Raw genomic sequence first — 19959 nt, forward strand, 5'->3', positions numbered from 1 at the left:
CCAGTGCAGAGAAGACTGAGCTTTGTGTCTGTGAAAACCCAGCTCCAGAAAGACTGGGTCAGCTCCGTAAGCTCCGCCATGGACTAGGTCTAGGCGGGGCAGTGCTGAGAGACGTGGGGGAGTCGCACCAGCCTAGACGGGCTCTGCGTTCAGCCTGTCCACCCCCGCCCCTCCCCGCCCACTGCAAGGAAGGCGACCTGGAAACTGTAGGCGAAGGTCGAGGTTCATGGGAGACAGAGAGGCAGAGCTCCAGTCAGCAGACCCGGAGGCTGGGACCAGGCCTTGGCCTCACGTCAGGAGTCTGGCAGCTGTGTGCACCCCATCCGTGTTTTGAGTGATGTAAAGTGTTCATGGTGTGTATGAATCACTTTGTAATCATTTCCCATTGCACCCAACTTACCGGAAAACCGACAGTCAGCCCTGACGGCAGGGGAGGAGACAGCCCGTCCCGGACCCTCGGCACCTGTCCTTTGCTCCCCACCCTGTGAGCGGCCCTGCCCTCGGCACTCTCGGACTGATGGTGCTCGTACAGTTGCACCGCCTTCTCAAAACGCTTTCTAGTTTGCCTTAGACAAGACTTAGCTTTCTCTCTGAGATGACTGTTCACCCCGCCGCCCTCCTCGCTGCAGAGCGCTCGTTGGCCCAGACCCAAGGATCTAGGGCCAAGACCCTTTGTCATTTGTCTGCTTTTCCTCTGGTGGCTTGCGTGCATTACGTCTCCCCTTTCCTGTAAAAAGTCTTCCGTAAGGTCTTCTTCCAACCTACCCGTCTCCTCCTGCTTCTGTTTTCTTTCCTGACCTTTGTTATCAGTCTGTGTCCAATCAGAAGAGAGAAACCACACAGCAATTTGCATGGGGAACGTCGCTATAAAAAAGCATTGGCCACCACGGGATTCGCGTCACGAGGGGCTGGCTGGAAGGGAAGAGAACTATGGAATACAGGGGTAGTGGCTAGGAGGCTGCTGGGCCCCTTAGGGGGCACTCAGGGAAGAGGACCCTGCCCAGGGCCAAGTGCCAGACCACAGATGTGTCTCACCGAGTGGCAGAAAAGTGGCTTAGTGTTGTGCTGGCAGAACTTGCTGGAAACTAGCTCTCCACAGCATGCTGGGAGGAAAGCCCCCACGGGAGGTGTCTCAGTGGAGGCGCTTTGCTTCGAGACTGTCCCAGGTGGGACAGGGGTGCCAGGGCGCGGGGAGCTGCAGGAGCCTGCCCACGCCTGCCCCGCCAGCACACCTGAACCAACGCTTTTCCTCCTTCTGGCTGGCTCTCCCCAGGCGTAGCGCTCTCCTAGCAAAGCTTCACACCGCCCGAGGAGCAGGGGGAACCTTTCAAGGGCCCAGAGCTTTCTTCACAGCAGGCCAGGGAGGTGGCCCTTGGAGCCGAGGGGCCTAGTTTGACAGGCCGCACACCGACCTGCACCTTTGTGGTCTGTCACTTCAGTTCCGCCGGGGTTAACTTCGCCGCCCGTTGGACACCGGGGCTGGTCAGGTGTACCGGTTGTCTTTGCCTCCCTCCCCCCCAGGCTGCTGAAGGGCGTGGGGAGAACCGTCCATCCGTGTCGCCACCGTAGAGCCATTGTCCCCAGCATGTCACTAGTGGCTTCCCGTGGTCTCCACAACGGCCACGTTAAACCTCGAGCACTCTCGCAAAGCCACTTTGTTCGTGGCTTTCGCCCTCATTTTCAGTAATGATTTTGCAGAGGAAATAGGGCCACGAACTCGAACTTCAGTTTCCTGCCCTCGCAGCCCCCACACGGGCCGGTGTCGCCTGCCACGGCCGCACCTCTCTGTCTCAGTGGCCGCGGTACCCTGACCGGGCTGGGCTCCGGCCTGGACTCCCACCTCCCAGGAACTTACTTTCTGATTCTTCTGTTTCCTCGTTACCACCTTCTCCATCGCATTAAAACATGAGTATAAGTATACGCGTGTGTCTTCTAACTTAAAAGCAATAACACATAACAAAAACCCACCTCCTGCCCTATTCCTCTCCTTGATGGGTAGCCTTTTCGGGAGAAGAAGTAGTTTATACTTGCTCTCTTATTCTTTCACGTCCAGTTAATTCTTCCACCATCTGAAATTTAACATCCACCCTCCCGCCCCTCTGCTGAAATAACTACGGGGCGCTCAGCCAGCGGCCCGATACCCCGATCTCATTAACAGACACTCTTGTTCCTGTGTACAGTGATGGACACTGTTCCACGGTCCTCTGACCCCTCCACGGTCCTCTCCCATCCCCCCTGAGAGTGTACCCACCCGCACCTGCCTCTGCCCCCTGGAGTCCTGCAGGGGCAGGGCTGGCTCCTGGTTTTCTTCTCCCGCCACTGACCCTGGTCCCGGCAGCCCATGTCTCCCGTGGTCCAGCGGCCACTTCACCTGTTCCCCGTTCCCAACCCCGCACTTCACCTCGAGCCTCCTTCTCCTTCCCGAAACCGTCTTCTCGACGGTCTGCTGCAGCGACTCTCTGTTCTGAGGTGTTTTTTTCTTAAACTCGGTGAGTCCACTGGCCTCCCCACCGATCCTTGGACCTGCAGTGTGGCCATCCTCAAACTCCTCCTCCCACCGCCGTTGGAGGGGCCCTTCGACAACACAGACACGTTGCCTGCTGCCTCACAATCGCTCCGCGGCCCCTCGCATCGTGAGGAAGTCCGATTCCGTCGCTGTGGTCGTGGGTAGCCACACTCTCTGGTCTCGCAACACTCCCGCAGCCGCATCCGTCGTCCCTGGCCGCTTGCTCCGGCCGGCCCACGTGGCTTGCACCGTGCGGACGTGCTCCTCGGCCCTTAGCCTTGCCCGTGCGGTCCTCTGGGTTTAGAAGGTCCCCCCATCGCTCCGGTCTTCGCCTGCCATCTCCTCTGGTTTTTACAACCCCACGCAAGCATCGTCTTTTCCCAGGAAATCTGGCGGTGGGGCGTCTGTGCGTCCTCCCCGGGACTGTCCTCACTCACTTCTTAGGACTCGTGTTGGCGCCGGGCGTTGACCCCGTCCCAGCACGTGTGATGCTCCGTTGCGACTCGTGTGCTGTTTGTTTGTGAGGGGGGACACCTCTTCTTGCTGATGATAAGCTCCTTTAATTTTTCAGTTTTACAAATTTTTATTGAATTTATTGGGGTGACATGGGTTAACAAAAGTGTACAGGCATCAGGTGTACAACCCCACAACACATCATCTGTGTACTGTTCCGCGTGTCCACCACCCGAGGCAAGTCTCCTCCTGTCACTGTGTATCCCCCTTTCCCCTCTCCTACCTCCCTCCCCCCTTTCTGTCTGGTCATCACCATACTGTTTCCTTGTTTCTATGAGGGTTTTTAAAAAAAGATTTTATGTATTTTAGGGAGAGGGGAAAGAGGGAAGAAAGAGAGGGAGAGAAACATCAATGTGTGAGAGGAACAATTGATCAGTTGCCTCTCGCCCATGCCCCAACCCAGGGACCAGCCTGCAACCCAGGCACACACGTACCCTGACTGGGAATCGAACCGGTGACCTTTTGCTTTGTGGGCTGATGCCACCCTGGCCAGGGCTGCTTTTTTTTAATAAGTACCTTTTTGAAAAGAGCTGTGTATTTTATCTTATCTCTGGCACCTACTTCAACGACCCACCCTACCTAAGAGGCCTTCCACAACTACCCATTAACCATTTAGATGTTCACAAGAGAACCCAATGCTGAAGACATCTGTACTTGATTTTTAAAGAATATTTTCATCCTTCTTTTGAAGTTGAAAATCGGACAGGTTTTCTTTCAAATACCTATGTATCCTTCTTCCTTATTCCTCATTTGGATATTCTTGTTTTTGACCTTATATTTATTTTCAAGTTCTTTTACTTCAAAACTGGTCAATTAAAATCTTTGGCAAAACAAAACAATTCTAATTAGAGTTGAGTATGCCACGACTTTATTACTTGGTTCCTTTGAACATGAGCCATGTGCTAGGCGACCCTGGAACTTACCATCCGATGCAGGAGCGTTCTGGAATTGAGAGGGAGCTAGCAGTCCTTTCCCCGGAGCCACAGGTGAACCAGGACGGCCCCCGGCGATCCTGTGTCTGGTTCGCTCCAGCTGCGTGGTGACTGACCGTACGCATCAGACTCACAGCAGTATTTTCATGTTCGCTTCCTCATGTTGCACGTCTTACATGCAAAAGGTTTAATTTCTTTTTCTTAAGCCACGTAAACAAACATCAGTGAAAAACGTGGGATGTGTGTGTGTTTATTCACAAACACGGAGCTGGACTTCCAGTGTGGGGGCTGCGCTTCCTCCGGGCTGCTTCTCACTGTTGTCTCAGGGGGGCAAAGGGGCAGCCCGGGGACCCTGGAGCTCTGGGAGCCGCTGGCTTCCCTCCGGGGACATCTCTACTCTGGGCATTGGCCCCCAGCCGCTGTTCTCCCTCCCGGGCTCTGCAGCACCACTGCAGGGCGCTGAGGTTCTTCGCAGGATGCACCGGGAGGAACACCTTGTGTTTTCAACCAGCTTAGCAACGGTGCCATTCACTGGCCTCTTGGGAAATGCCGTTCTTGCATCTCCACCATACCAATTGATTGATTTTCTCCCCTTGATTATAAAAAAGAAAAGCTTTGCAAGAAAGTTATAAAAAAGAAAGATACCTCCGTTGACTGTTAGAAATACAGGGAAAGATTTTCCATGAAGAAGGGCTGTTGGAAGGGATGCTGCGTTTTGTGGCCCATTAGGTAAGTAAAGGTGTGGCCAGAATGCACTTAGCTGTACCCATGCCTCTGAAGCCCTGGCCTTGCAGGCCTCCACCATCTCCCCGCTTCTGCTCCGCACTCCTCCCAGGCCCCTCCCCGCCGTCCACACCCGGCTGCTCGTTCCTTCAACAGGGCGGGGCATGCAGTGGCAGGGCCATTGCATTGCACTTCTCCTTCCCCAGGTGGGGGGCGCTCCCCCTCCCAACGGCTGCAGGGGTCACGGCTGCAGGGGTCACGGCTGCAGGGGTCACACACACACTCACCTCTCTTCATCTACCAACCGAACTTTGTTTTTCTTTGTGGCACACGTGAGCACATGGATTGTACAATATGTGTCTGTTGCAGTCGTAGTTGGTGGTGATGGTGGTGCTGGGGGAGGGGAAACATGCAGGGACGTGGGAACGGAAGCTCCCTGAGAGCGGGGACTTGGCTTGTTACCCTCGCCACTCTGTCCCAGCCCCTCGGGTGGCCTGGTTTTCAGCAGCAATTGTTGAATGACTAGTCGAGAGAATGAGCGTTCAATGTGGCAGAAGCAGCCCCCTGGGTGACTTGCCGTGAGCGTCTGTGGGAGGAAGGAGAACAGTCACCCAGCACCCTGCTTAGGTGGGGTTTTCCCTCCCGTCCGGGTAGATCCACTGCGGTTTTGACTCCGCACAAAAAGACGGGCGCCTCGCCGCCTCCGACAGCGGCCGAGGCGAACGGACTCTGGCGTGCCGTGTGCCCGGCAGGCGCCCCGCGTCACAGGGCACGGTGCTCGGGTCCCAGTCGGGCTGATCATCACAGTGCAGACATTTTTTCTGGGCACGTTACAGGAAGTTCAAGCCTGGGAGCTGGCTTTTAAGGGATGGAAATACCACCTTTTTGTTGTTGGTGTTACCTGTGTTTAAACCCTTTTTAAAAACAGAATCGACCTACGTCATTGTATCAGGTGTTTTAGATGTTCAACATCATAATGATTCAGGATTTGTACACACGATGCCATGGTCACCCCAATAGGCCTGGTTAAGATCATTACCACACGTAGTTACAAAAATTGTTTTCTTGAGTTGAGAAATGTTAGGATCTACTCTCTTAGCCACTTTATATATACCATACGGTCTTATTAACTAGAGCCGTCATGGTGTGTATTACATGCCCAGCGTTTGTTTACTTTGTAACGGGAAGCTTGTACCCTTGACTCCCCCCGGCCACTATGCCCACCCCAACCGGTCCCGGCCTCTGATGAACCACCTATCTCTGCTCTGGACCTGTGAGCTTGGATTTTTCTGTTTGCTTGTTCTTGGTTTATAGATTCCATGTATAAGTAAGAGCGCATGGTATTTGTCCTTCCCTGTCTGACTCGTTTCACTTAACACAGTGTCTTCAGGGCCATCCATGTGGCGGAAAAGGGCAAGGCTTCCTTCCTTTTTAATGGCTGCATAATATTCCAGTCATCTGATCTTTTATTGTCACAAGTCATTAAAGCATTTATGAGTTTTCTAATTAATTCCTAATTTATAATTTACCTTGGCCTCTGCTTTTCCTCTTCCTGTTTTGTGTTTTCTCTTCAACCACTCATCAGTACGCCCCCCAGGGGTGAGCTTGGAGAGAGAGGAAAAGCTGGCGTTACCTTCAGCTGTTGGGTTGACACAGTGGCAACCCTGCCCTGAGCTCCTGCTCGGGCGTTTTCTGAATCATGCGCCGAGGTCGTGTCTCTTCTGACCACCTTCTAGTTTTACTTCACCCGAGACTGAGCTTTCTGGTTTTATTCCTCTGCCTTCGCCGCATCACACCGGAGCTGTCATTTCTCGGCTTAAAGCAGTGGTCTGTGAGGTACAGGATGGACGTGTGTACCAACAAGCCGTGCGTCGCTCGGTTGTTGACGAGCCCTCCCACACTCGTCATTCCTCTCGCCAGCTGTCGAGAGTGTTTGCGCTGCAGGGGCTCTGGGACTCGTCCGCTGGGCGCGGGAGGGCTCACAGGACTCCTCCTCTGCGATCGTCCGACCCGAGTCCGCCTGGGTGGGGCCTGGCTTCCTCCTCCATTGTCCGCTGCCCTCAGGACGTCTGAGGCTTCCGTGCGCCGCTCCTGAAATGGGCAACACCCGATACAGCGTCTCCCCGCCTACCCTGGTGCGGTTCCTCCAGCACCTTTATCTTCGATCCCCCTTGTAGGTGCTTCCGGTTTTCCTTTTTAAAAAGATAACAAGCGTGTCGCGCCCCGCCAAGCGCTTTTTTCATGCCCCGAGTAAACACAACATCGCATTATATACAACTAAAGGACTGTCAGGAATTTGGGGGCAGGTTCAAATTCACAGAAATGGAATAAAGTTATTGTATGCTTTTAGGAGCAGTACAATCATGATTGCTACTCAGTTTGTAGAGAGTGGCCAACATTACAAGGTTTATGGTTTTTTGATCAGAACAGAGCCCGTATCTGTGGTTCAGTCAAGCCATGAAAGCCATCAGCCCAAATCCTGGGCACAAAAAGCGTTTTGCCCTGGTTGCCCTTTGTTTTCCCGGCCTGTTTGCTGCGGAGCTGCGAGCCGATGACCACCCAGGGCCCCGGGCCTCTGCCTAAGGCAACGTGTGGGGGTCTCGCTGGTCTCTCTCGTGCCTGTTCCAGGAGAAACCTAACAGCGCGACTGCCGTAATCTGATTAATCAATGGCTAATAAATTTGATACGTGTGTAATTTTTATTTTATTGGATAGAAGTATCTCTCAAGTGATTTATTTTTTCCCTCTAGGAAATAAGTGGCTCATGCTTAAAATTAATTGTTTTTAAAGATTTTATTTGTTTGTTTTTAGAGAGGGAAGGGAGGGAGAAAGAGAGAGACAGAGAGAGAAACATCAATGTGTGGTTGCTGGGGGTCATGGCCTGCAACTCAGGCATGTGCCCTGACTGGGAATCAAACCTGCAATGCCTGGTTCGCAGCCCATGCTCAATCCAGTGAACTACGCCAGCCAGGGCTTTTTCTGGCCTCTTTGGAGGTACGTCGCCTGCTGGTTCCAGGTTTCCTCGGACTTCAGCTCATGGAGCCTCTCCTCCCACCCGCTGTTCTCCGGAACGCCCGCTCCGGCCTGCGGCGGAATTGTCACGCGTACCTTCTGTGGAGCGTCGTCCTTCGCCTCTGCCCCTTGCAGTGGTCACACTCGGGTCTGTTTCTCCCAACAGCTGGCGAACTTCCCCCGACTCTGCGAGGAGACGGAGAGGATCGTGGCGAACCACATCCGCGAGCGGGAAGGGAAGACCAAGGACCAGGTGAGGACAGGCACCCCCCGGGCGGCCTGGTGGTCTGCGGCTCTCGGCCGTCCCCGGGGGGGAAAGAAGGGGTATACGTGTCATCCGTGGGTTGCTATAGTAACATCTCGGGTATGTTAAGACTGTAGACAACTACAAAGACTTGGGGAGGATGTGATTTAAAACGCAGTTGAGGGAGTTCCGTTATCTTTCCTCGGCGCCCCATCGATCCTCATGGGTACCCCTGGCATGTACTCAGTCCGCTTTGAAAACCACTAACCCAGAAACACGGTGCATTGTTTCTTTAAGACAGGGTTTTAAAAAGACTTCTAATGGGACCACGGGTGGGTGCCAGGGAGTCCCAAACTCCGGACATCTCAGGCAACGTGTGCAGCAGCGTTCTGATTTTCTGAGGACGACGGGCAAAGCCGTTCACCAGCTGACCCAGGAACCTTTCACTGAAAAAGAAAAACCATTAAAAGCAGCTCTTTTGCACGTGGCTAACTGTTTTGTAAAAGTAAACGGTTCGTAAGGAGTAACCTTGAAATGACCTTCCAATCCTCTGTGAGTCTAAAAGGTTGTTTTCAAGGGCAGGTGACTCGCCAAAAACAGTGAGGGGCCACGGGGAGGCAGACCCTTGCCAACGCGGGTGGGTTTTCTCTCAGCTGTCTGTAGGACACCCCGTGGGGAGGGGGAGGGTTTGCGGGTGCTCTGCGTGCCAGGACACAGCCGTCAGTGCGACAGCGGGGAGGGGACGCCGCCCTCGGGCCGTACGCCCTCCACAGCCACAGCACGTCCTGGCCGGTCACTCTCGGACTGGCCTTTTCTCGTGTGTGACACTGGCATGCTGGTCTGGGTGGGCATCTCTGAAGTCCCCTAGAGGTTAGGATTCGAGGTTCCGTGGTGCTCGGGTGACTGGGAGAGGAGGAGAGAGAGGACGGGACAGAGGGGGAAGGCGGAGTGGGAGCGAGAGGCGGACAGAGCACGGGGAGGGACAGGCACGGCAGCTGAGGGTGGGGTGGGGGGACCAGGTGGAGGGCCCCACCTGCTGCGGTGTCACTGGGGGGCTCCAGTGGCAGCCTGCTGCCTGCCTGGGCCACGGGGTCCGTGCCCCTCCTCTTCATCCTCGTGCTTCGAGAGTCTGTGAGCCATTCTTCATCATTTCCATGTGTCTTCCAACTTGCACGCCCCTGGAGAGCCGCAGGTGGGGGAGCAGGGGCAAACACATCAGTGTTAACTCACGCGCGAGTGCAGTCGAGCCTCGGGTCACGACGTACGTGAGTGACCCTGAGGCCTGGAGTCCCCACGTGGAACGTCAGGGCTGCGGCTGGACCACGGAAACGTGCCTTCCCGTGTCAGCTGCCCTCCTGACCTTAAGTACAGAAGGTAACCCCTTTAGTGTAGCGCCTTTATGCTAGAAAACTTGAATGGGGATAATATCCTACTTAGCTCTTCCCTAAGAAATCGATATTGAGGGCAAAGTAGTATCATTATCTTTGTGTTCCTACCTAAGTGAGTTGTTAAGGTCTCCGTGTTTCACGGCATCCTCGTTAGGATTGTGGGCTCCCGGTCCCGATGGCCTGAGTTCGAATCCAGCTGCCCATTTACCGTCTGTGTAAACGAACAAGCCAGTCGGCACCTTCACACGGCAGCTGCCTCGTCTTCAAGGGGGATCACGGTGGTAGCTGACCCGCAGGCACTGGGCGAGGATGGGAGGGAGGGACCCAAGCCCGGCGCTAGTGCGCCCCCCGTTTCGGTGGTTTTCCCCAGAGTGCCACGGCACACGGGAGGTGTGAGGAAGCATTCCCTTCCCAGTTCGCGGGGAGTGGTCTTCCACCTGCAACTCTGGTGCGCCGATGCAGGAACTCCCCGGGAGGGAGCCAGGAGGTGGGGCGGGGGTGTCCCCCCAAGTGACCAGGCCTGCGGGCCCCAGGAGGCTGGTCCTCGCCACCTCCCGCACGGACCCGTGTGGCCGAGGGGACACGTCCCTCGGCCCAGCTGTCGTGTCTGGGTTCTGAGCTCTGTCCTCTGGGCCCCTGGGGTCCCACGCTGCTCCTGAAGTCGCTGGCCGGCGTGACCGCTGTCCTCAGGCCTCTGTGCCAGAGCTGTTGGAGGTGTTTTGGCAGGGTTTTCTTTTTTTAAAAAAAAAATGCGATTATTACCAACTTCTGCTCTGGAAGTTTTGTGGGAAGAAAAATTACTCAAAAATTAAAAATATGGAAGCCCATAAATCTGTCTGTGATTTTTTTTTTCCCGGAAACAAAGGTCTTTTGAGTGTGCGTGCGTGCCGGCGCGCGTGCCAGGCGCTCCCACACACGCAGCGGCGGCCGCCGCGGTCGGCTCCGTGGGCGAGGGCGGCGGCCGGGGGCGGCTCTGCGCCTCCTCCGCCCAACGGTCGTAGCTGCGGGCGGAAAAGGCAGGGGGCTGATGCTGGGAAAGGGAAAAAATGAGGAAAAAATGCGCTCTTTCCCTTTTCATCCCCCATATGTGAGTTGGCTCTCTTCCTGGGATGGACACAGACTCCCAGTTTCCAGGAATCGGAACGGGAACAGCCACGGTGGTTCTGTTTTCCTGCGCTGCGGGCCAAGCCCACGGGCGGGAGCGTCCAAGGCGTTCGGGACGGCTCTTGGCGAGGCTGAGGATTATGTAGATGTTTTGCTCTTTGCAGTGGGAACAATTTTCTTGGGCTGCAGTGTTACGGCTTATTCATGCAGACTCCCGGCCAAGGTGGCTCTGGGAGTTTAATGTTGAACAGAATCTGGCTTTGTTATCGGGGGAACCGAGAGACGGCCACGGACGATCCCATAACAATGGCTCTTCTTGACGCTTCCATTTTCTTCATTAGAAGACGAGAAGCAAAACTGGGTCTCAGGCAGGGAAACGTCTTCCTGCAGAGGGGACGTTATTGGCCCAATGGTGCCCGTGCCTCGACTTTGTGTTTGGTGGTGAGGGTGGTTTCGGGGCGGGGGGGCTCCTTTTGCTCTTCTTTGGCAGGTCCTCTTGGGACTCAGAGCAAGATTTGGTGGGGTGGCCAGCCGGATCCCCTCAAAAGCAGAGCCGCAGAGCCCGCAGCACTGGGTGGGGAGTGAGAAACAGCAGGCCTCCTACTAATAACACGGGGATAAGTCTTGCCTGGGAAAACCAGCTGCTGTTCAGAGCTGGGAGACAGGAGCTTCAAATTTGCGGCCACAGGTGTTTCTGGGACACCTGCTGTGTGTGTTGTGCTGGGTTCTGGGAACAACGTGGGGGACGAGACAAAGGGAACCCCTGGCTCCACGAGGCCGGCCGTCCTGCGGGGTGGGGGGAGGCAGGACAGCAAACAGAGTAGACAGGTGATTGATTGTATTGGTGATAAACACGGCAAATACAAAGGACAACGTGCAATATGTGTCAAATATGGCCTATGGGCTCCATGAGTCATACCATGAGCCAGTGTGGTGTGGGTGCGGGTGAGGGTGTGGGGTGAGGGTCTCAGCAGAGTCTCCCTAAGGAAGTGCCCACGGCGGAGCGACACGTGGACCCAGCCAGCGGACTGTTCGCACGAGTGCCGAGACACGCTTCCGTGTCGCCCGCAGGGTTGGGGGGGGCGTGACGACGTGTGGCCATTAAAAGCTCAGCCAACAATGCTGAGGTGCAGAGCTCTGGGGGTACACAGGCAGGGAGTCTCAGGTAGCTCCCCCCCACCCCCCGTCAACAGGTCTCAGCTCTGTCGAAAGACAGGGGTCCCTGTGGGGAGGGCAGAGGAGACTTGGGAAGGGGCAGCCGTTCTGAGCGACTCCGGGAGAAAGCCCTGTTTCTCTCGGTCTCCGGTCGCCCCACAGTCCTCTGGTTCCGTCTCCTTGTCTGCCAGCGGCGACTCTTCTCCGCGGGAGGGCCTTGCAGGTCTCAGACTCGGAGTGTGTGTGTGTCTCGTGATCGGCGCCCGTTCACGTTGACTGGGACACGTGCGCAGTTCACGCCTTGACAGATCCTGGTCGGAGTCACGCGGCGCCCCACCCAGGCTCCGTTCGAGGCCCTGGGACGTGGTGGCAGCTGCAGCCGGTGGCGCCCCTATCACCGACTGATAAAAAGCACGGCATCAGCCACGAAGGAAAGGAAGTTAGGGTCACAGCACTGAGGACGAGAAGGGTGCTACCCGAGGCAGAACGTGCAGGGAGGGTCCCCTGAGGGGGCGGCCTTTCAGCAGAAAACGGCCAGCACTTTCGCTCTGATAATGAAGCGTCACTCGCCTCAGGAAGGCCGGCCGTTGACTTGCAGATTGCCCCTGGGAGTCGGTCAGTGAGATGCGCTCTGGCTGCCTAGAGGGACCTTAACGAGGCGGAAAGGGGAGGGAAAAACCAGGGGACGCAGCTGCTGTTTCGTGGCCCATGGGTGGTGCCCCCGCTGGCCTTCTGGCCGCGTGTCCTGCTTTCGAACATCGTGCCTGCGTTTCAGAGGAACAGAGTAATTCTAGCTTCTGAGTGTAGCTGGCCAAGAGCACGTGCCCGGCAACTGGAACACTGTTCATTGTCTTCTTGCAGGAATCAGACTTCTCCCGTAGATGTTCTGTCTCCCAATTTAGAGGCAAAACTAGGAGTCTCATGAAAAACAAAAACGAACAAAACGAACGCACCTTTTCATTCTACCTGAAGCCTCCTTTAAAACCTCCGTGGAGGTGACTTGCAGGCAGGTGCTCACTTGCGTGTCTGCGCGTATTGAAGGCTTCACCGGGCTGTGTGTCTCTCTGCCTCACAGGTGCTGCTGCTGATCGACATCCAGGTCTCCTACATCAACACCAACCACGAGGATTTCATCGGCTTCGCCAAGTAGGTGAAACGCTCGATTGCCTGCCTCGCGCTCCTTCCCCGCCCCCACCCCCGCCCCCTGGCTGCTTTGTCTAGAACACACACCGTGCACGTCCGCAGCCCCCCGCCCCGCCCCCTGCGAGGGCCTTCTGGGCCAAGGTTAACTCTGAGCTGACCCGTTGAGGAGGCGGTCATGGCCGTGGGGCCACGCTCCCCCCAGAGAGCTGTCGGCTCCCGGGTTGTGCAGCCTGTGAAGTCACATGGGTCTCCGATCCTCCTTGTTTTTGGATGACGGTCTGCAGTTTGTACTTGAACTCCCATAGATAAGCAGTAACAGATGCACGTTTCCAATGTGTTTGGGAACAGTTTCCCACAGAAACTTGAAACAGCAAGTGCAGTTCACGGGATACATTCCCGACTTAGAACACAGAGGCCTATTTTTAAAAAAAATCCTTGGTGAACTTCAGTGTGATCTTTTGGGGTGAACATTCTCTTTTCTATAATTTATATCTTGGATAAGCTTGTCTGCACTTGCTATTGTATCAAAAGTGCATTTTGTTATTTTCTACTATTCTGGCAGTACGTTCCCAGATATCACTAGGTGGACATTACATTTAGTTATGCGTGTTCACTTGTGGCATTCTCGGGACCCCAAGTTCACCTTTCTTCCTGCCCTGGAGCACAAGCAGTTTTTGTTTGCTTCTCAGGAGTTTTGATTCTAACTCTGAAGTATATTTGCGGCATGCAGGTGCTGCCAGCTTCCGGTATGGGAAACACGGTCTCCCTAGATAAAACCAGAGCAGGGTCCCCGTGTCCTGTGTCACTCGATGGGGTATTCAAGAACAGGAACGAAAGAAAAACGAAACACGACCGAGCGTAGAACCAACGCGTGACGGACGGACTTGGGAGAAGCTGGACGTAAACCGTGTGACCCAAACCCAGCAGCAGCCTGAGGAGCCAACAGGCGGGCGTGAGGGAGGGAGGGAGGGAGGGAAGGCCGGTGACGCCACGGGCAAGGGTCTCCGGGCTGCAGATCTGGCTGGCGCGGTGACGGCCTCCCACTGCCGCCTGCAGATTCGGACGCCGGGGGCAGCGGACGGGTTTCCGCTCTGCCGTCTCTGGTCTGGGGCTGATGGGCAATGTTGCTGGAACGCGGTGTCGAGGGCATCCCTGGGCTCCGCTGCATCTCCAGCCACACCGTCCGCTCTGGCTCCTAGGCCAGCGTTGGCTCCGCAGGCATTTCACGCAGGCCCACGCCCTCCCGGTAGCTCCCGCGGGCCCCTCCATCCGCACTGCTCATTTCCTCCCATCCACCAGCGGGGGGAAACCCGGACTCCCAGGGGCCTCCTGGTCCCTGGGCTCGGAAGGGGGACCCGAGAGCTTCTGCCTGGTTTCCGGCACCGTCCGGGACCTCTGCGTGGCCCGTGCCACGCTCTGCTCTTGTGGGGAAAATACAAGAAGAAAGAAAGAAAGAAAAAAATCATTTTTGCCTTTTAGGAGTTTGCCTAGTAATTGAAAAACGCAGAGAAACACACGTGGCGTTGTAAGTTGACACAGTCTTCACTCCCTTCACTCGCTTCCTTGAGGAATTTCAAAGGCACACGGATCCTTGAGTCGTTTTAGAGAACAGGGACGCTGCCTGTAACCGTGATTTTCACCGATGCAGATGGCAGGTAGAGGCAGACGCAGACTCCACGCCGTAACCTGGAAGGGCGTTGCCGGGCTGCCCCAGGGAGGTCCCCCGGGCCACGCAGAGACCGTGGGAAGAGCGCGAGCAGTTTGGGGAAGTTCAAGTTTCGGACATGTGTTGTGACCAGTGTTACAGCTTAAATTTCACCCTAGACTCTGCTTGAAACGCTTTTCCCCTTGGTTATCGTTTTATTTCTTTTTAAGGGTAAGTGACCCAGTTTACTTTCCCCAGCAAATCCCAACAGTTTCTGCCTCAGAAGCGGCCGGGCCGCGGCATCGCACTGACGGGGTTTTCGAAGGCCTGCAACGTGGCAAGTGGACACGTTTTCCAGCGCAGCCTTCGGCCCCTCCCTGTCATCCAGGGGGCCGCCCGGCGCCCCCTCCCCGAGGCAGACTGGGAGCGGTCACGATACTGGGGGAGAAAGAGCAGCATTGTCCAAACCGCGTCAGAACCCCAGCACATTTCACGTCGAGGAGGGTCTGTGCACCTGGACTTCCTCTGGAAGGTCAGGTCTGGGGGTCGGAGGTCAGATGAGTGTTCCGGGGTTTGCATGGACGGGCCTTGGGCGTCGGCACGTCGCTCAGCCTGTCTGCGGCTCAGTCTGCGGCTCTGCCACACGCAATAATAAATAGTCTCCGACTGTGTACCTTTCAGGGCTGTTGGGAGGTCCCGTCAGTGACATGAATCTGCTTTTGAGATCTGTAGTGAAGTGTGTAAAGTGAGAAAGTGCCACACGTGCTCACACACATTCACACATACAGGCACACTCACAGGCACACTCACAGGCATGCTCACACAGAGACACACACTCACAAAGACACATGTGCACACTCATACAGACACAGAGGAGTTTGCTTACTAGATGCACCATTTTCCTTTGTTATGGAATTTGCAATGGTTGGAGTGTGACTGACACGAGGATGTTTTTGGACGTCAGTGTCACCTCCAAACGTGACGTTTTGCACTGAGACTCGGAGGTGGATGGTCTTCCCGTGTGCACGCCGGGTCGGAGCACGTTTCAGAGTGGTGTGGGACAACCAGGAAGATGAAGAGAAGTTCGTTTCAAAATTAGTTTGAGGTGTTGTGGTGTTTTATTTTTGTACTTTTAAAAATTAAAAAAAAACAGCTATAAATTTTAAAGTTGGCAGGAATGCTGTTTCCATCTGTGGAAAAGTCCAGCCATATTTGAAGAGAAGTATGTGAGTATTTTTAAGCTCCAGAGATAGAAAATCGAGGTCTCGAGTTGAGGAAAATAAGAATTTCTTTCATGAGGTTTTTAGAAAATTGTCAAAAGAGGGGGACCACTTCCCAAGTTCATAGAATTATGACATACACAGCATTTCACCCAAGTATTTTTTCCAACTGGGATGGCTTGTAGTCTAAAAACTTTAAAAAAGGAAAACTAAGTGCTAAATGTAGATTAATGGAACATGAATTCTCAGAGTAGCGTTCAGACCATCTTGAGATTCTTCTCTCTGCTGTGGCATTTATTCTGCCGTGTTAAATATGTGGGGCTTTCCCCCCCTCCCATCTCCCAGCCATTGGTTAAACACGGACCGTAAAATATGTACCATGTGTCACGGGTCTGAGTTCGCACTGCTGTAGGCTTGCTTTGGAATTTCCTGGTTTCTGAAAGCTTGATCTTTCAACTGTAGTATAGTTCCTGAACCTTAAAGTCCGGTCTTCCAGAAGAAAATGTCGACTTTCCTCGTGACCGAAGGGTTTTAATTTGTCATTGTTCCTTATTAAAAAGAAATACAATCCCATGGTCTATTTTATTATTTTTTTTAACACGGTACAACTAGCTTTTGTTATTTAATAAAACCAGATCTACTCCAATTGTTCCTTCATTCACTCCCCCTCTCTCCATAATCCTGCTCTTGGTACCCTGGCCGGTGTGTCTCAGTTGCTTAGAGCGTCATCTTGAAACTAAGAAGTTGCAGGTTCAATCCCCAGTCTAGCCTCCTACAGGAGTCAACCAATGGATGCTTCTCTTTTGCACTGATACTTCTCTCACTCCCTTCCTTCCTCCCTGCCTCTCTAAAAGCAATGAAAAACAAAACCCTGCTCTTTGAATAAAAAGACAAGCTTGTTAGCGGAATGCCTTGGAAGGTGAATTTGCAATTCTCTCTCTCTCCCGTTTGTTCCGGGGGCACAGTCTGCCTCGGAGTTGGCTGTCTACTGCAGGCCAGCGGCTTAGGAGCAGAGAGGGCTCCAGAGAGGAACCGGCTGAGGGACACCTCTGTGACCCCAGCGTCAGACGGAGGTCTGGTCTTCAGCCGGCTCAGGAGGCCTCGGCACCTGCTCCCCCACAGCTGCCATGACACGGCGCACAGATCTCACGGCGCTTGTTACGTGAGCACCCCGGAAATTCTGCGGGTTGTGACGTTCGTCACGTCTCATTCCCCATCCTCGGAGCTGCCAGCCCCACATTCCGGAGCCTTTACATTGTTCGCGTGTTTTTCCGCCTTGTGTGATCACATTGTATCAGGGCGGGGTTTCTGGTTCCCATTCACACACAGAAACATTGTCTTGTGGAATCAAAAGCTGGGCCTTCTGTTGTAACAAGATCTTTCTTTGGACCCCTGTGCGGATGAAGGAGTTAAATGCCTGGTGGCTCCCTGGGCTCCTTATGAGCTAGAAATACAGGGCTGAGCGCCTCCTCAGGCATTCTGAGTGCCACCTCTTCGAGTACTTTACCCGTGCCAGCGCCCCAGGCACGGCGATCAGAATAAGTGGACTTCTGTTCTCTTTCATCCTCAGAGCTGTTGCTGTGAGCTTTATCTTTATCCTCCCAGTGACTCTTAGGAGATGAGTCATCCTTGTTTCCTGGGGCCCCACGTTCTGCAGGGTTTTCTTACCCAGTGTCTCGCCTGGGACTCCACTACGGATCCCGCAGGGGGACGTAGCTTCCGCCTCCCCTTGGCCTCAGTCTGCTGGGAGGGGCCGGGCCTGCGAGTGATAAGTCACCCTCTGGGGATTCTCTGCAAGTGTCTGTAATAGAGGAGCTCTTGGGGTGGTAAAAGAACTTCTTGCTCCAGAGCGGTGCTGCCCAATGAGCTCTCTGAGGCGCTGGGAACATTGTCTGTGCTGTGCCGATCAGTTCCGGCAGTCACTAGCGGCGCGCGACCGTGGAGTCGCCGAACTGCGGCTAGTGAAACAGAGGCAGTGAAATGCAGACGAAATAAAAATGAAATTAAGTGTCAATTAGTGAAAGTTTTCATTTCAGTAGCCTCATCTGGCTACCAGCCACTGCGCTGGCCGGCACCCCTGTGGAGTATGGCCAGTCCGGCCCTTTGCTCGGGGTCCTTGATGAGTGGACTGCACTTAGCGGACCGCACGGTGGTGGCAGCTACCACGCTAGGTTCCAGAAGAGAAAAAGGAGGTGACTCTGTTAGCTGCTGCTAAACAAATCCCAGGGCTCAGGAGTAAACAGTCAGCTCTCTAAGTCCTGTGCCACTGAAGCGCCTTAGTCTGGCTGTTGAGAAAATACCAAGTTGCTGATATTTTCTCCAGCATGGTAACTGCTGGAGTTTCTTTGAACTCTAATCTCCTCCACAAATGAGGCCAATGCTGGAGGGAGAGGCCCCTGGCCGCGTCCCCCCGGCAGGGGGTAGGGGGGACCCACACTCAGCACGCAATCTGGACGCTGGATGTTTGAGGGACCCCTGTTCCCCGTTTCTTCAGCTCACGTGCGCCCTCTTTGGGTTGACGGGGAGTCTGCACCCCTCCTCCTCCATGTTCAGCCCCCGAGGGCTCATTCGCAGCCCAGCGCTCTGCTGAGACTGCTTTGGGCCCGGACAGAACAGTCAATCCAGTGGACGGTTCTGGGCCCTCCATCGGACACCATCAGCCCCTTCTTGTTGGGGAGCTATCTGCGTGTCCCTTTGCTTCAGCCGGCCCCTGTGGTGCCCCGGTTTTCCTCTTGCTGCTCCAGACTCTGGTGCTCAGTTCTGTCTCGGGGCCCTTTCCCCTCTGATGGTGGCTCCAGGGCTGGGTTTTATCAGAGGTACCCCCCGCCCCCGCCACCCCGTTCGCTGCACTGCCCCTGGCTGGTGTAACCCACCTCAGGGCTTTCTGTCACCAGCCTCGTCTGACGACGACACGTCTAGTCTCCACTCCAGAACTCCTTCCGGGACTGGGGACCACGTTCCGCTGCGCAGTGGGCCTGTCTGTGTGTCTGTCCCGGGGGAACAAGCCTCCACCTGATGCTCCCGAATGACACTCACTGTCCAATCTGAAAGCGACACCTCCTCCACTGTCCCCACTCCTGGTACGTGGCAACGTCCAGTGGTTCAGACCAGAATCCCGTGTTCCCATGTTTGTTCCCTCCGTCTTTACTAAGGTCGTCTGATGCGACCTCTGCTGGAGAACTGCGTCTGTCCAGCCCCATCACCGTCCGTATCTCGCACGGAGCACCCTGCAGGTCTTGGGCGCCCTCCGGTCATTCTTCTCTTGCTGGGGTTATGACAGGTCTCCCCGCCTCTTGCCCCCTTCTTTATCACTCCTTCTGGGCTTCCCTGCGACGGTGAGAATGAAGTTTAAACTCAGTGGCGTGGTTCCCAAGGCTCTGCAGAAACTGTCTTCCGCCTACCTCTTCTGCTGGCACAGTGCTAGGTAACAGCCCCCTTGCCTAGAGGGGGAGGGGGAGGTGCCGAGATTCACGCCACCTGCCATGGGCTGGCCCGCAGGGACAGGTATTGTCGGAGGGCATTGGGACACCGGCCCGGCACAGTCCTGTCCGTGGAATACAGGTACAGCCCCAGACCCGCGGGAGTTCCTGGGGAGGGGAGGGGCCTGGGGGGTTCTGAGAAGGCATAATCCGGGAATAGGGCTGGCCTGGCCTTGGGAGCCCGGGCGGGGCTCCAGCAGTCCGAGGGAGGGGGCCGGGCTGCCTGCCTCCCGTCCTCCCTGCCTCCGAGTCAGGGAGGTGACTTTGGCTGAAACACCGCTTTGATCGTGCCATTTGCTGGCTCAGAAGCGTTCCCTGCTCTTGCTGCCTCTCCTGTAACAGCCAAGTTCTCTGTAATTGGCCCTAACGTACAGTTATCGTACTGGATGGCTCGGGAGGTCATGCACAAGCCCGAGTCTGTGATTATATAATTTCGCCGTAATAGTTTTACTTTCCACAATTTTCCTGCGCGCCTGGTTTTTCAGCCTCCTGACTGTGCCGGTATTGCACCGTTCTCCGGGAATGCACGTGGTTGCCCTCCCCTGTTAAACTTCACCTTTCTTCAAGTTTTCTGTGAAAAACATCACATCCCTTCAGACCAAAGTACTCCCTTTCTGTTGGTCTCTGAGCGTTCAGAGCGCTTGCTCTGCGCAGGGTTCGTTTGGTAGACGGCCACATGCCCCCTCGGCACGCTCTCCTGTGATTGGAGCCTTGTGTTGCGTGTGCAGTGGACAAGGACAGAAAAACGTGCGCGAAACACAATCGCGCTCAGTGGTAACGCGGCTCTCTTTTTCTTTGAATGTCTTCCAGTGCGCTTTTATTTTTACAGAAATCGGAATTTCTTGTGAGGTGCTTCTAAAATCGTTACATCTCAGAGCATTTAACTAACAAGCCC

General features: G+C 55.0%; 1 protein-coding gene across 6 annotated transcripts in view; it reads left to right on the top strand.

The window, feature by feature from the left end:
• The window catches only part of DNM3 (dynamin 3), a 369444-nt gene that overhangs the window by 116972 nt on the left and 232513 nt on the right, over positions 1 to 19959 (top strand). For all 6 annotated transcript variants that reach the window (XM_045838502.1, XM_045838503.1, XM_045838504.1 and 3 more), the window contains exons 11-12: positions 7853 to 7939; positions 12653 to 12723. In XM_045838502.1, coding sequence (XP_045694458.1) covers positions 7853 to 7939; positions 12653 to 12723 — 158 coding nt within the window. The remainder of the gene's footprint in view (positions 1 to 7852; positions 7940 to 12652; positions 12724 to 19959) is intronic.

The sequence above is a fragment of the Phyllostomus hastatus genome, unplaced genomic scaffold (assembly GCF_019186645.2).
Source record: "Phyllostomus hastatus isolate PE091 unplaced genomic scaffold, TTU_PhHast_1.1 phas_contig_283, whole genome shotgun sequence".
NCBI classification, from domain to species: Eukaryota; Metazoa; Chordata; class Mammalia; order Chiroptera; family Phyllostomidae; genus Phyllostomus; species Phyllostomus hastatus.